The sequence below is a fragment of the Marmota monax genome, unplaced genomic scaffold, assembly GCF_021218885.2.
Source record: "Marmota monax isolate L192 unplaced genomic scaffold, Marmota_monax_Labrador192_F-V1.1 WCK01_AAM20220418_F8-fsc00047, whole genome shotgun sequence".
NCBI lineage: Eukaryota > Metazoa > Chordata > Mammalia > Rodentia > Sciuridae > Marmota > Marmota monax.
This window is the reverse complement of record NW_026692072.1, coordinates 255,797-271,876: the sequence shown is the minus strand read 5'-3', so window position 1 is coordinate 271,876 and position 16,080 is coordinate 255,797. Positions and strand designations below refer to the sequence as shown.

Sequence of the window (16,080 nt, the reverse complement as noted above, 5' to 3'; positions counted from 1 at the left end):
CCTCTTTAGCCATTAAAGAAATGTAAATCAAAACTACAGTTAGATACCCTTTCATACCCACTAGTATGTCTGTAATCAGAAAGACAGATAATGACAAATGTTGGGGATGTGGAGAAATTGGAACTCTCACACACTGCTGGTATTAATGTAAAATGGTTCACAAGAGAACCTGGGCCTTTTTCAATGCTTTTCACATTGGAAAGCAGTCTGGTGATTCCTCAATGTTAGAGTTACTACATGACTTTAATAAAATACAGGCTATCCCATATAATAGAATATTATTCAGCAATAAAAAGAAAAATATTTTATATAAGCTTAAACACAAATCTTGAAAACATGCCAGAAATCAAAATCCACATATTGTATGTTTTCCATTTATGTGAAATAATTGGCAATTTTCTAGAGAAAAAGTAGATTGGTGGTAGCTTGGTGCTGGAGGATTGGAGGGAAATGGGAGTGGCTGCTAGTAGATGTAGATTTCTTTTGGGGGTGATAAATTTTTAAAAAATTTGTAATGTTGTACAACTTAATATATTCATAAAGTCATCACTGAATTGTTTATTTCAAATGGGTAAATTGTATATTATCAGTCACTACTTAATAAAGTCATTAAAATGGAAAGTTAAAAGGTTAAATATATACTTACACTATCTCCCAACATTTATTTATTTATTTTTAATATTTATTTATTTATTTTAGTTTTCGGTGGACACAACATCTTTGTTTGTATGTGGTGCTGAGGATCGAACCCGGGCCACACGCATGCCAGGCGAGCGCACTACCGCTTGAGCCACATCCCCAGCCCCCCAACATTTAATCGGTTATATACATGTTATTTTTCACAGAGAAGTTAAATTAGAAAATTAAGTAATTGATAATGTACATGCTTTGAGAAAAACTCTAAATTTTGTTCTACTCACTTGATGTGGAGCTTCATTCTTCTTTAATATTCCTTGAAGAGTTATGTTGGAATTATAAATTATTCCAAAGACAAAAAAGCTGTATTTTGATAGTTTGTTTTGGTAGAAAGATGGCATAGAAGCCTGGGACAGCTGCTGGCTGGTGTTTTTTTTTCCCCCTTCTCTTCAGCTGTTCTTTTGGCTGTACTAAACAGTCATGACTTTAGTCCATTACAAATGGGCATTGGAAACTTGTCCTAGGTTGTCCTAACTTGTCCTTGTTTGTAAAGTGACTGATAGGAATGCTTTTGCAGCAGAGTCAGGATGTAGTACAATTTTTTTTTTCTCCCCCTGTACTAAGGTTTGAACGGAGGGCCTCTAGCATACTATACAAGTGCTCTGCCACTGAGCTATGTCCCAGTTCGTTTATTTATTTATCTGTGTGTACTGAGGATTGAACCCAGGGGTGCTTAACCACTGAGCTACATTCCAGTCCTTTTTGAGACAGGATTTCGTTAAATTGCTTAGGGCCTCAAGTTGCTGAAGGCTGGCTTTGAACTTGTGATCCTCCTGCCTCAACCTCTCAGACTGCTAGGATTATAGTCATGCACCACCATGCCTGGCTTATTTTTATTTTTGAGATAGGTTGGCCAGTCTGGGCTCCCACTTGAAATTTGCCTGCCTCAGTCTTTGAATAGCTGAGATTATAGGCATGTGCTGCTTTGCCTGGTCAGCTTCATTCCTCATGGAGGCCCAAGTTCTGTTGTGGATTCTAGAAAACTGTTCAGTTTTCCTTTGCCCTGTAGCAATATGTCACCAGTCCAGAAGACAGAAATGCCACATTCTCAATCTTGGCTATTCTACTAGTTTCTAACTGTGGCAAAAGCCTTTTTTTTTCTTCCGGGGGGGGGGGGTTGGTGGAAATTAAATGGAGCCACAGGTTACAGTGTATACTCTTGGTTGTTAGGGTAGCATCCATCCATAACGTAGTCAATTGAGAATTAACTATATAGATTGTTTTATGAATGTTTGACTAATCATTGACCAGAGAAAATAGAGATGTAATGATACTCCTGATGATCCTCTATGTGCCTGTATATTAGAATATTAGGGGTCCCATGAATTGGGTAGTGGGTAGAGATAAACTTTTTTTTTTGTACCAGGGATTGAACCCAAGGGTGCTTAACCACAGAACCACATCCCCAGCCCTTTAGGTTTTTTTTTTTTTTTTTTTTTTTCTTTTCCGGACAGGTTTTATTAAGTTTCTTAGGGCCTTGCTAAATTGCTGAGGGTGGCTTTGAACTTGTGATCATCCTGCATCAGCCTCCCAAGCTACTGGAAGTATAAGTGTGTGCTACTTATACCAGGGGAATAAACTTCTTGCTAATGTCTAATTAAAATGGAGCATTTCCTTCCATTATTAATGTGTACCAGAAACCGGAATAGTAGTTTTAGCAGCTTTTGTGACATAAATATTTGAATATATGACATATTTAAAAGTTTGTTTGCATTCATTGCCATTTTGATATTTTAATATATATTATTATGTGTAAATTTTGTTTCAAAAAACATTTCTGTAGCTAATATCAAGTTGGTTTCCTTTGGAATTCCTTAGAATTTGCAGTCCTAGTGGCCCATGCCTATAATCCTAGCTATTTGGGAGACTGAAGCAGGGGGATTGCAAATTCAAAGCTAGTCTCAGAACTTAGACCCTGTCTCAAAATAAAAAAAGAAAAAGGGCTGGGAAAGCTCAGGGATAGTTTGTCTGGTACACATGGGGCCCTGAATTCAGTTCCCAGTATTGCAAAAGAAGGGCAGGAAGGAGAGAATTATTTTGTGCCACTTAACATTATTCTGAGAAAGGGATCATAGGCTTTACTAAACTGCAGAAATCTTTTGTGGCACCAAAAATGGTTAGTAATATATAACCATGGTTTTCAATTAGTCTGGACTAGAACCACCTGGAAAGCTTTTTAAAAAAAAAAAAAAACTACATGAATTCTTGGAGGCTCTGGTTTAATTGATCTAGGGTGGAATATGAACATCTTTTAAAATCTCCGTCTCCCAGGTGATTTGAATGTACTTTTCAGGGTTGCAGATCACTGACAGAATGGTTTATTTCATACAGAGTCACGTATACCTCTTGCTGTGATCATGCTTGGTCAGATGTTAAAATCTAACTTCCAAGTCTTTTATAAAATATATATAGGAGGGCTGGGGTTGTAGCTCAGTGGTAGAGTGCTTGGCTAGCATGTGTGAGGCACAAGGTTCAATCCTCAGCATCACATAAAAATAAATAAATAAAGGTATTGTGTCCATCTGCAGCTAAAAATATTTTTATATATGTATATAATATACACACATGATACTTTTTTTTCAACTTGGTGGGTTAATATTTAGCCAAATAGGTTTTTAGCTCCAGAAGAATACCCAAGAACATTGTAAGGTGATTTTTGTGTGTGGTGGTTGGTTTGGTTTTGTTATTTTTGGTATTGGGGGTTGAAGCCAGGGCACTCTACCACTGAGCTACATCCCCAGTCCTGTTTTTTATTTTTTATAACAGAGTTTCACTAATTTGTCCAGGTTGGCCTGAAACTCTTGATCCTCCTGCTTCAGCCTTATGGGTAGCTGAGATTCAGGGATATGTCACTGTACCAAGCTGCCCTGATTTATTTATTTATTTTCCCTTTCTTTCACTGGGAATAGAATGTAGGGGTGCTTTACCACTGAGCTATATCCTAGCCCTTCTTATTTTTCTATTTTGAGACAGGGTCTCACTAAGTTGCTGAGGCTGTCATTGAACTTGGGGGTCCTTCTGCCTCAGCCTCCTGAGTCACTGGGATTACAGGCATGCACCACTATGCTTGGCTGCTGTGGGAGTTTTAAAAACCTGTCATTACAGACATGGTAGTATGTTGCTGCCTGCCCTGCCTTGCTGTTTGTTTGTTAGCAGGGATTGAATCCAGGGGCACTTAACCACTGAGCCACATCCCCAGTCCCCCCCCCCTTCTTTTAATCTGTTATTTTGAGATAGGGTCTTGCTAAATTGCTTAGAGACTGGGTAAATTGCTGAGGCTGCCTTTGAACTTGGGATCCTCCTGCATCAGCTTCCCTGGCTGCTGTGATTAAAGGTGTGCACTACTGTGCTGTGTGCCTTGTTATTTTTAGTGACTACAATTTTCTGTAATTTATTTAACTGGCCCTTTTGTACATGGGTATTTAAATTATTTCCAGTTGTGAGCAATTTTTAGCCTATGCATTTGTATACTAACATTTTTATGCACATATGCAATAGGACAATTTGCTAGAAGTGGAATTGAGGACCAAAAATCTTAGTATTCTTTGCCTATAGAGTGACTCATGTTATCTAGAATTTTACCTCTCTGAAGCCCTAGATTTAGTGAAGACTCAGGAGAAAACAATCTTGAGCTATTTTCTGTACATCAGCAACTTATGAAAACACATTGAACAGACCCGAACATATTGTATTTTTATAGATTTTTAAGATCCTCATTTGCAGGTTTAATGTAAGTCTTGAATTAAGCAGTTTAACCCAGCAATAGCTTAGTTTCCAAAGGCTTTTTCAACCCCTTGTTTTCTCTTTAGTATCTAGTGAGTTTGAGAAATAACCATCAGATATCCAGATTTTGAGAAAAGATACCAGCTGAACACGGGGCCAAAACCTCAATTTAGAGAAGGCGGGAAAAAAAGCACACAGATCAAAAATTGAATTGTGGGTGATCCGTAAGTTCAAAAAGGCAGAAGAAATCATTGGCAAAAATGAAGACAGTTGGTTATGTTACCCAAAGCGCAGTCCTTGTCACCAGTGCCAGTCCTGTAATAAGGACACAGTTTTGAGAAAAAGGAAAAAGAAGTGTTATTGCTTTGCTAAAAAAGGAGAAATAACAGCAGACTCCTGTCCCAGAGGCTGATTCTCCTGTTGAACAGTTTTGGTTTTGGTTTTGGTGCTGAATCGGGGTGGGGTGAGGGGCATGACACCATCATATCTAATTTTGATCAGTATTACTACTTGCCCTCTGTCAACTTAAGAATGTCTCTTTAAACTGGGTACAGTGGGGCACACCTGTAACCCCAGCAACTCAGCAATTTAGCAAGGCCCTAAGCACCTTAGTGAAATGCTCTCTCAACATAAAAAGGGCTGGGGATGTTGCTTAGTGATAAAACACCTTTGGGTTCTTTCTTCATACTTTTGCCAGTGCAGTGTTAATTTTAAGATGTTTGATCTCTGTTATAAGAATTTCATTTGCATTTTTTTGAATGTTTAAAAATTTAATTATAGCCCTTGTGGTGATACATGTCTGTAATCACAACTACTTAGGAAACTGACCCAGAAGGATCAAAAGTTCCAGGACACTTAGGGAGATCTTGTCTCAAAATGAGAAAAGGTCTGGGTATATAACTCACTGGGAGGGCAACTCTGGGTTCTATCCCTAGTACCAAAAACAAAAAAAGTTGATTTTAATGTGTTTATTCTTTGTACTGTTCATCTGCGTTGCCCCTGCCCTAGAAGTGCTGGGCATTGAACCTATGGTCTTATGCATGCTAGTCAGGCACTCTTAGAGATATGCCTCTAGCCTCCTTCATCCATTTTCTTTTTGAGTCACTGGTCTCTTTCATTGCAAACTGGACTTTACACCAATAAATTTAGTGCTTTGTCACATGGGTCGGAGATACTAAGTTTGTATTTTGATCTTGATAATTTGCTCATACATAGATACCTAGCATTACTACTGAGTGATATCCCCAAACCCTTGTTGGTCTATGTTTAAATTTTTGATATATCTTACTTTGGTAGAAAAGGTAAATAGAAACTTGACTTTGTTTTGATAAAGTAGACATAATTATTCTAACAGTAGATTATATTTATTGAATAATTCACCATTCTGATATGAAATGCCACCTTTATGACTTGCTGATTTTACATATATTGCTTCTTTTTGAACCATATTGTCCATTGATTGGCTTGTTACCAACCCATAGTTTTATTTTTTAGGTACTGGTGATTGAACCCAGGGGCACTTTACCACTGAGCTATATCTCCAGCTTTTTTATTTTGAGACAGGGTCTCCTTAAGTCCTTAGGTCCTTGCTAAATTTTGAAGTTGGTCATGAACTTGCAATCCTCTTGCCTTTATCTTCTGAGTTGCTAGCATGCACTTCTGCACCCGGCAAAACAACATAATTTTAGTTTAAATTGCAGTAGTCTTTTAGAATGTTTTTCATTCTTTTTTTTTTTAAGAGAGAGAGAGAGAATTTTCTTTAGTATTTATCTTTTAGTTTTTGGTGGACACAACATCTTTATTTTTATGTGGTGCTGAGGATCGAACCCAGCGCCCTGCGCATGCCAGGCGAGCGCGTTACTGCTTGAGCCACATCCCCAGCCCCAAGAATGTTTTTCATTCTAAATAAATTAATTCTTGCCAGTGGTGCAGTTTATTTCAAAGGAGCTTATTTCTTCTAGGTAATCTGTTTCTCTGAACAAATTGTTACATGAAATAATTCTTTAAGAAAGGAAAAGAAAAATGGTGATGGCAATGCTTTCTTTTTTTAATCCTCAAATATTATTAATGTATATTCCATACTGTGGGTTCAAGAAGTCCTGGAAAAAAACAATTTTTATCTGGCTTATTTGAGCATTACTTTCTTTTTGGTGGTACACAGAAGTATTCAGAACAAAGAAGTTTTTTATGCCTCAGGTGGTAGCTACTATCTTAGGGTTTCTGTTTTTTGTTTTTGTTTTTTGTCCTTTTTTACAGTATTAGGAATTGAATCCAGGGCTTCCCTTATACATGCTATGCAAGGGCTGTACCCATTGAACTACATTCCCACCCCCAAAATTAAATCTCTGTAAAAATAAAACCACCTTCAGCTGGGTGTGTGGATGTATGCTTATAATACCAGGTACTCAGGAGCCTGAGGAGGAAGGGTTGCAAGTTCCAGGTCAGGGCTGGGCAACTTGGTGTAACTCTGTCTGAAAATAAAAAGCTCCGTGTGTTGTTCAGTGGCGCAGTGCTCCAGGGTTCAGTTACCAGTACTGCAAAACAACAAAAGCCATCTTATTAAAGAATTTGGATAATACTAGAAGGGGAGAAAATTTACCTTTATTTCCACTACTTATTACCCAGACATGACTGTGCTTAATATTTTAGCATGTCTTTTAAATCCCTTTCATTGCAGATTTCTTCATAGTTTTCTTTATGCTTTATATATGTGAATCATTTCTTTCATCAAAATAGAATTTCTGTGTCATGTCATGCTCACATTTTGTGGCTCAGAATGAATATTCTAACTGCAGTATTTCTCATATTTGGTCCAGGGACCCCCCCAGGGGCTTCTAAGATTTTCAGAAGATATGTGAGTGTAAATCATTTCATAAGAAACATAAGATCCAGCTAAGTGCCTTGTTGCATGCCTGTATTCCCAGGGGCTCCTGAGGCAGGAGGATCCAAGTTTAAAGCCAGCCTTGGCAACTTTTGATTTTTGTCTCAAAATAAAAATGGTAGGGAATGTGGCTCAGAGGTTGAGCACCCTGGATTCAATCCTTGGTACCAAAAAAAGAAAAGAATCTAAGACACATACCAGTAATTCAATTTACTTGAGAGGTTGAGGCAGGAAGATCTGTTGAGCCCAGAAGTTCTAGACCTGCCTGGACAATATAGAAAGACCCCCATCTCAAACAAAAAAGGACATCTAAGACATTCTCTTAATGAGTGTACAGTGGAAGTTTTCAGCATCTATGTAACATGGTATGACAGCAGATTGAATGCAGAAGCAGATGAGAAAAATTCAACTGCCTTTTAAAAAAAAAGTTTTCAAAGGGCTGAGATTTAGCTCAGATTGGTAGAGTTCTTGCCTCGCACGCACAAGGCCCTGGATTCAATCCCCAGCACCATACATGCACACAAAAGTCAGAGAATATTTGCAAATATGGAAAACAAAGCTATTTTTCTCCCCTCTTTTTGTACTGGGGATTGAACCCAAGGGTGCTTTACCACTGAGCTACCATCCCTAGCCCCCTTTCTTTCTTTTTATTTATTTATTTTACTTATTTTTAGATAGGGTCTTACTGAGTTGCTTAGTGCCTTGCTAGGTTGCCGAGTCTGGCTTGGAACTTTTGACCCACCTGCTTTAGCCTTCCAAGTCACTGGGATTATAGGCATGTTCCACCATGCCTGGCTTCTGACTGAATTTAAGAGTATAGGGGTCCTACAACCATAAAGTTTGAGACTGATGATATGCTATTTTACATAAAATGATATTAAAGGTAAAATATCATAATTAAATAAAAAATAGTGATCACTTGATTTCATTCTTTTTATGCATGTGACTTCTGATTATGTATACAGTATACATAGATTTTTTTTAATATAAAATGCAGTTCTCTTTTATAAGAGGACATTTTAATGCTTTGTGACATTGCTTCTAGAGACTGGCATGTTCTGTGTTCTTGAATTAAGTTGGGCATGAGATTTTTATAAACAATAACTTTAGTTTATTATTTATTTATTTTTTCCTCAGGCAGCTGAGTATGTCCCAGAGAAGGTGAAGAAAGCGGAAAAGAAATTAGAAGAGAATCCATATGACCTTGATGCTTGGAGCATTCTCATTCGAGAGGCACAGGTTTAGTGATATAGGATTACATTTCCTTCTCTATGGGTCCAATCACACTACTTGGTTCTGCAGTAAATAATATTTTCATAATCCTAACATTGTAAATGCTGTTTATTGGTTTTCAATTTTAGAATCAACCTATAGACAAAGCACGGAAGACTTATGAACGCCTTGTTGCCCAGTTCCCAAGTTCTGGCAGATTCTGGAAACTGTACATTGAAGCAGAGGTTAATATTTTATTTTATTTTTTCATATATAGCATCTGATGGGAATTGCAGCATACACAGTAGAGATAGGAAACAAGTTAGGAACATAGCACAAATAGGACAAGGAGGATTTAAATGTCTCGTGCCTTTATTTTGTAAAATAGGTATGAAGGAATAATTAAAATGAATTTTTGAAATTTGGGTCTTTGACAAGCTGATGATTGTTGCATTTTGGAGTTGCAACAACATTAAAACAGTTTCAATGGTATTGGAGTGCTTTAGCCTTTTATTTACTTGTCATGTGTCAATTTATTGCCTCCTGTGTCATTTATTTAGAACTCATTTTTCTTTTTATTTCTACTTACAAACTAATATGAATGTGGGATTATATGAATATACAGAAATGTTAACTTAGTTTCATAGTCTTTTGAGTGTCTGGTGAAATGAAACAAACAGAAGAATGATATCAAGTTTTAATTTTGTGAAAATGCATGGTTTGTCTTTGTAAGCACTCATTTTTAAGATGAAGTTTACATTATGCAGGTATAAGCTAATGTAACTCAAATTTTTTAATCATAATTTTCCTGATGATACTTTGATTTTTGTGGGTTTTTTTTGTTTTTTTTTTTTTTTAAATAATCTGTCTTGAAATTTGAAGCCAGGAATGTTTACTTTAAAGAATAAGGATCCCATTCTTAAAGTGTTAATGTGTCTATCAGCACCAAGAAATCATTTTCAGGTTATAAATTAATAGGATGGAATGGTGAAATGCGAATAATTGATATCCACATTTAGCTGAAAATGATAACCATTTCTTTTTATAACTCCTTTATAAGACTTTAAGCAGTACTTTTATTTTTAATGTTAACTTTGTAATATAAATTCTCAATGTAGTTAAGTACACTGCAGCCTCAACATTTTTCACTGTAGCTGAAATTTTATATTATGTGGGTCTGTTTAGACCTTGTTAAAGGACCTCAGCCATCAGCAGTATTGAACAGAGTTCAGCACAACACAGTGTCACCTGTGATGTGTCCTCAAAATGGACCCAACCAACAGTAGAGCTAATAGAGGCTACAGTGTACTCATTAAATTTGTGCTATAATTTAGATTGTATTACTTTGTGGGAGGGAAGTTACTGGACCATAGCAAGAACATCATGTGTGTTTTATTTTTGTGTGTGAGGTTGTGTATATGGTCTGTGTGTTTGTATGTGTGAATGCGATTGTGCCTTATGTGGAGTCTGGTAGTTTTGATCCATATGCTTAAATTTTCATCCCTATTCTCTGGACCATTTCTTTCCTTCTATATTTTAATCGACAGAGTAGGCAGGCATGAAACTCAACTGGTAAGGCCTGAGTGTGAAGCCAGTGCTGCTTTGTATTAAAGCAAGGATCCTGGATCACCTGCACCTGGTCTACATTCTAGTCTGACTTTACAGACACATTAGCTTATATTTAAACTTATCAGAAATGAACATAATATATAATCTTTTTTGTGTTTTAAAGTAATAATTTGAGTCTTCTCCAGCATTTAGACATTATCAATGCATTTTATTATAGCATAAGCTAAATTGAAATTGGCAGATACTACTGCATTCTGTAATTATGAATACCATGAGTTTGCTTCTTCCATTTTCTAACTGATATAAAAACTGCATTCTTAAAAAAAAAATCTGAAAAAGAACATATGTTATTCCCGGGGGCTGAAATTTGTCTAAATAATAGGCTCATTTTGTGTATTTCACAGCTACTTGCAGTTGCCTGATTTATTGGTAATGTTTGCAGTTATTTCACATTCATATACACAAGTACACAAATATGTATGTATAAACACGCAATATGTATGTTGTATATAAATCATCTATTGAGAAAAGTGGTACCAAATATGTATATTTAAATTTTTACACTTCAGATTTAGGAATTCAGTTGTTACATTGAACACTGGTTTCAGAAATGCATACCCAAGCTGTGTTTTTGTCTTTACTGATTTGCTCTCTATTTTTATTTTCACATTGTGGGTTTTTTTTGGGGGGTGGGTGGCTGTGGAAGGCTAAAATTTTGTTTGGTCACATTATTCAATGTGACCTTTATATCTGGAGAGGACATATAACCTGTTTATAATACTTTTAAAATATCTGAGTTAATAATAAGAATGTTTTTACATTGAAAGTAATACTAACAGTGTTTACATAACATCCTGTATGCACTCTCAAGAAAATAAAGTTGTGTTAATACATTGTTGTAACTTGGTAATTCATGGTGGGGAAATTGTGACGTTTCATTTATTTATATTAAACCGAACTCATGTACAATTCTAAATATATTAGTATTTTCTAGTAAAAAATATATACATCTTTAAGAAAAGTAAATTTCTTCCCTGGAGAAATTATTTGAACATGCTGCTCAAGTTCTGAGGGGCAGAAAAAAAAATTTATTTTTGAAATTGAAACACATTGAAAATCAGAGCATATTATAGTTATTTAAAATGAAGTTAAATGATACTAATATTAGCTTTTCTCACATTAGTGAGAGTTTAGTATTACCTGCCTTTATAAAATTGGGGTTTTAAGATGTTATCTTTAACTTATTACCCACTTTTATTTTTTTGCTACAATATAGAAACCGATGGAGGTAAAGTTGCTTTCTAGCAAATGGGCATTTAGGGTCATGTTCTTTGTAACATACTACATAAGTTTGAACATTAGTCCAAGTTACTTTTTAGTGTTGTATAATATTTGGGAAATGATACTTGTCTCTTTTCCTTGAAATGCTTTCTTTACACTGCATTCCAAACCTCATCTTCACATGCTTTAACAAAATAATAAGAGCAAATTATTTTAGGAGTATTCACAAAGAGATAAATTATCAGTAGTCTAAATCTATCTGCTGTGATATAAAACTGCTGCTTCCTAGTTTTATGAAAGGAAACATTTAAAATATCTAATTTTAATTGTATACAAATGACTTAAATTCAGTTTTATTTTTGTTTTAAGAAATACAAAATTATTTTAACACTTGTATTCTTCTCCTAATCAGTCTCAGTGCTCTTTATAGAATCACTTTTTACAGTGATCAAAAGGGTCACTCAGCACAAAATTGCAAAAAGCTGTACAATTTCACCATATTCCTTTAAGCCTCCCTTTCTCCTATGGTTTCTGTAGTTTTTCGTGTAATTGGGTGATCGATATGACAACATATAAGCTACAATATTGTTAGAAGTAATTTGTTTTGAATTGAGCCACATTGATAAGAAATATTCCAACAGAAGGATGTTTTTCTTGGTAGCTGAAGGAGAAATGAAGAAGGTAATGCTGCTGATAATAGCAACAATGTAACCTGATGTCTGTGAAAGTTGTAATTCTTTAATAAAAATATATAGAGAATTGATTGCTTTTTATTTTAAAAACTTCAAAATATGAATTCTTCACTTGGTTTTTCTTTCCTTATAAATACTAGGTTGTGAACTATAAATTTCAGTTTTTCAAAATAACCTTTCTTCTTGGAAAATGGAGGTGAACTCAGGATGGATCATGAGTGACCTAAATTGAAATAAAACTTTTCTGCTGTTGACACTGTTTAATACTTTTACATAGCAATTTAAATTACTGTATTATAATGTTTTGTATATATTTAAGAATGAATGTGATTTTTAAATGCAGGTAAAAATATTATATAGATCATGGTGATTTATTTTTTTATACTTCAGTTTGCTGCCCTTCAAAAAAAAATCTGTACTCTTATAGATCCAAACTTTTCCTGTTTGTAATAAATGTTGGTCCATGTCTGTGTGATTATTCAGATTTTACTCTAAAATTCAATATGCTTTTTTTATCCACAGTTTTTTAAATGCATAAATAAATGTAGAATAGAAATGTAAAACAACAGAAAGTACTTGCAAACACAACTGAGTGATCAAATATCTGAAAGTTCTTTGAAAAACTAAAGTACTATTTGATAAGTAAAAGAAGTATTTGTGTGTTCATCATTGCAAACAGTAAACTGTTTTAGGTTTTATTAAAATGTCTAATTCCATCCTTTTTCCCTGTCCATATCATAGCAGCATTTAGGTGTTATCACTTGTACTAACATGATCTATATATACACTTTCCCTCCGATTTGGGGCCTTTTCTCCCAAGACGTTTCATACTGAAACTTTAAAAAAGGATATAGTCATTAGGGTTACAAAATTTCTTTAAATAAAACCTATGTTTTCTCTTTGTATTGTCAAGGTAATTTTTATTTTATTTTTGTTACCAGGGATTGAACCCAGAGGTGCTGAGCCATATCCCTAGCCATTTTTATATTTTTAATTTGAAACAGGGTTTCACTAAGTTACCTTGGGCCTCCCTGAGTTATTGAGGCTTCCTTTGAGCTTGCAGTCCTTCTACCTCAGCCTTCCAGACTGTTTGGATTACAGGCATGCACCAACTGCACCTGGCTTGGGTAATTCTTTTATGTAAAAAAAGCCACTTTCAAGCATAATACTTTACTAATCAACCTAATTTCCTTTATATTTCTCAGCTTTATTTTTGGTACTGGGAATTGAACCCCAGGATGTTTTATCACTGAGCTCTATCCCCAGTCCTTATTGTTTTTTATTTTAAGACAGGGATTTGCCTCAAACTTGGGATCTTCCTGCCTCGGTCTCCCAAATCACTGTATCACAGGCATACAAAATTATAACTTCAGCAATCATTAGTAAACATTAAAAAATGGTCATTTTCTCTTTAAAGGCTTATTCTATTTTGTTTAATAAGAGTTATGATACCTGAAAATATGGGAAAGGATATATCTAACTAGATTTATGAATGACAAAATACATTCTAAAATTGTGATCATGTGGTTCATTGTTTTTCTTGAATGTAGTTGTGTTTTAGCATAAAATTTCCTGGGTATTTATAGGATAATATTTATTTAATACCTAATCCTTTTTAAAATTATCGTGAATATAGTCATTAAAATAAGGGAATATGGGGCGGGGTTGTGGCTCAGAGGTAGAGTGCTTGCCTAGCACATGTGAGGCACCGGGTTCAATTCTCAACACCACATGTGTTCATCTGTAACTAAAAATATTTTTTTAAAAATCGTAGGGAATAATTTCTGAATTGTGCTCCCTGTCCCTTCCCAAGAGGTATTAGAGATATTCTCCAACATGGCATCTGTGAATAAACAAAACACATTTAAGCCCTTCATAATATTACAGAGCTAAAAACAGCTATATTTGGGAAGAGAACTAATTTCAGCACATAAAAGCCTTTTCAGGGTGTAAGCATTTAAGCATAGAACCAGATTGCAATTCACTTGCTTAAAAAAACAAAAAGACCACTTAACATCAAAGGCTCAGATATTTTCTTGTTTCATTATTTTTATTTTGTTTAGTAGATCAGCGTTCACACAGTTACTTTATATGCATCTGCAAGGCACTTCCAGGAAATGAAGATGTCTAAAATATTACCAGTGATACCTATAAAAAGCTCCACTTTTATAAATGGATAAAAATGTATTTATTAGCTTGTAAAGAATTTATTTTTAGGCTTAAACTTTTTATTACCAAACAGTTTTGCTCTTAAGAAATTTCTACCAGAAAACAAATAGTTGGTTTTTTATAATGGTGTAACAGGTTGAAGTCTATAGATTTTTTTCCCTCCACATAACAGAATTCACAGCAATTTGAACAACAACAAAAAAAATGGTGAACAAGTTGAATACAACTTGTTGACAGTTGCATCTGCTTTAATAAGGCTCAAAGAATCATAATGTGGGTAAGTTACCATTTTGTATGCTGAGAGACCTCCAAAGAAAAGTATCCTATTTGGAGATGTGAAATGATAATTCTGAAGACATTGCCATGTCAAAGCAATATTGAATTGTAGTCTTGGGATAATGTTGAAATGTAATAAGGTTCAAAGATGAGTTACTAAAGCTGTTTTGATATTTATGAAAACAGCTCTTAATTTTATGATAGAAAATGTTCTATGATTTAATAGTCTTTTTATTTAGGTGTGAAATTTCAGCTCTTGAAAGGTCTTCCCTTACCCAAAAATTTATATATGGGAAATGGCCTATTTTATGGGAATAATTTCTGCAGTTTTTCATATTGGACTTGAAGAATGTTGGCCATTTAATAGTGATTTTTCTTCCATTTTTTCAATTGCTAGATTGAATACTATGAGTTTTGCATATTTAAAGCCAAAATGGATGCTATCTTCCAAACTAGAAATTTGTATCTGTTTGGCCCCCTCATTTTGTTATCTTTTGTTGGTGCTGGAGATTGAACCAGCTGTTTTTATTTTTTGAGAGTGTCTCATTAAGTTGCTGAGGCTGGCCTTGAATTTGTAATCCCCCTGCCTCAGCCTCCTGAGCCTTTGGAATTACAGGCATGCATCACCACACCCAACTTCTGGTCCTCTCATTTTGTACATGAATAATCAAATTTATCCTTTAGAGCCAGATCTTACACATTTCCCTGCTTGGTCAGCCGAGATGCCTTAAAAGCATAGAAACTACTAGGTTAGCATCCCAGTAATGCCACATTTCAATCTCTGAAGAATGGATACATGATATATTTTTGTTAAGGTGTTTTCATTCAGCCAGTTTCAGGAACTGAGGCATTAGAGGGCAGTAATCAAATATTCCTGCTGTCAGTACAGTTTATGTGTGACAGAACATTCCTTATACTCATCAGCACAATAAAAACAATTTGTTTTTCCTGTATAACCAAGAAATAATCAGTGAAACCTGTGCTACATGCTTGGTGATAGTATGATATTTTAGATCTGATCAGGAATAGTCATTTTAGCTTTGACAATATTTTACTGAATTGTTGTTCTGGGTTTGAAACCCAATTTTCTGGTTCCATAAGCTTAAAAAAAAAAAAGTAAAAACATGGATGCCAAACTTAAGAATCAGGTAACTTCTAAGGAAGTCCTAAATCTCACCGGAAGGTCACTCAACCTAGATGTGGCTTAAAAAAATTTTTTAGCTGCAGCTTTTTGTAGTAGCTAACATTAGTTTAAAGAAGAATACCATAAATCAATATTTTCAGTTTTGTCATTTAACATCCATTTATTCAACTAGTACTTGAGTGCTTTTTAAATAGTTTTGTTTTAGATGGACAGAATTTATTTTTATTTTTTTACGTGTTGCTAAGGATTGATCCCAGGGCTTCACATGCGCTAGGCAAGCACTCTGCCACTGAGCTCCAGCCCAAGACCCTGTATTTGAGTCTTATGAATAGTATGGGTACTAATTCTTTTAGGGGTGTGGAACAGAGTGTCTTCAAAGGAACCGGTTACTTTTGTAGCCAAGTTTCAATTCATTTTGGGATTTTTCACTACAAGTG

At 35.0% G+C, this 16,080-nt stretch overlaps 1 protein-coding gene across 1 annotated transcript in view; it reads left to right on the top strand.

Annotated features, from left to right (window-relative positions):
• Cstf3 (cleavage stimulation factor subunit 3) overlaps window positions 1–16,080 on the top strand; it is a 79,516-nt gene that overhangs the window by 10,365 nt on the left and 53,071 nt on the right. The window contains exons 2-3 of the mRNA XM_046455673.2: window positions 8,438–8,539; window positions 8,662–8,757. Coding sequence (XP_046311629.1) covers window positions 8,438–8,539; window positions 8,662–8,757 — 198 coding nt within the window. The remainder of the gene's footprint in view (window positions 1–8,437; window positions 8,540–8,661; window positions 8,758–16,080) is intronic.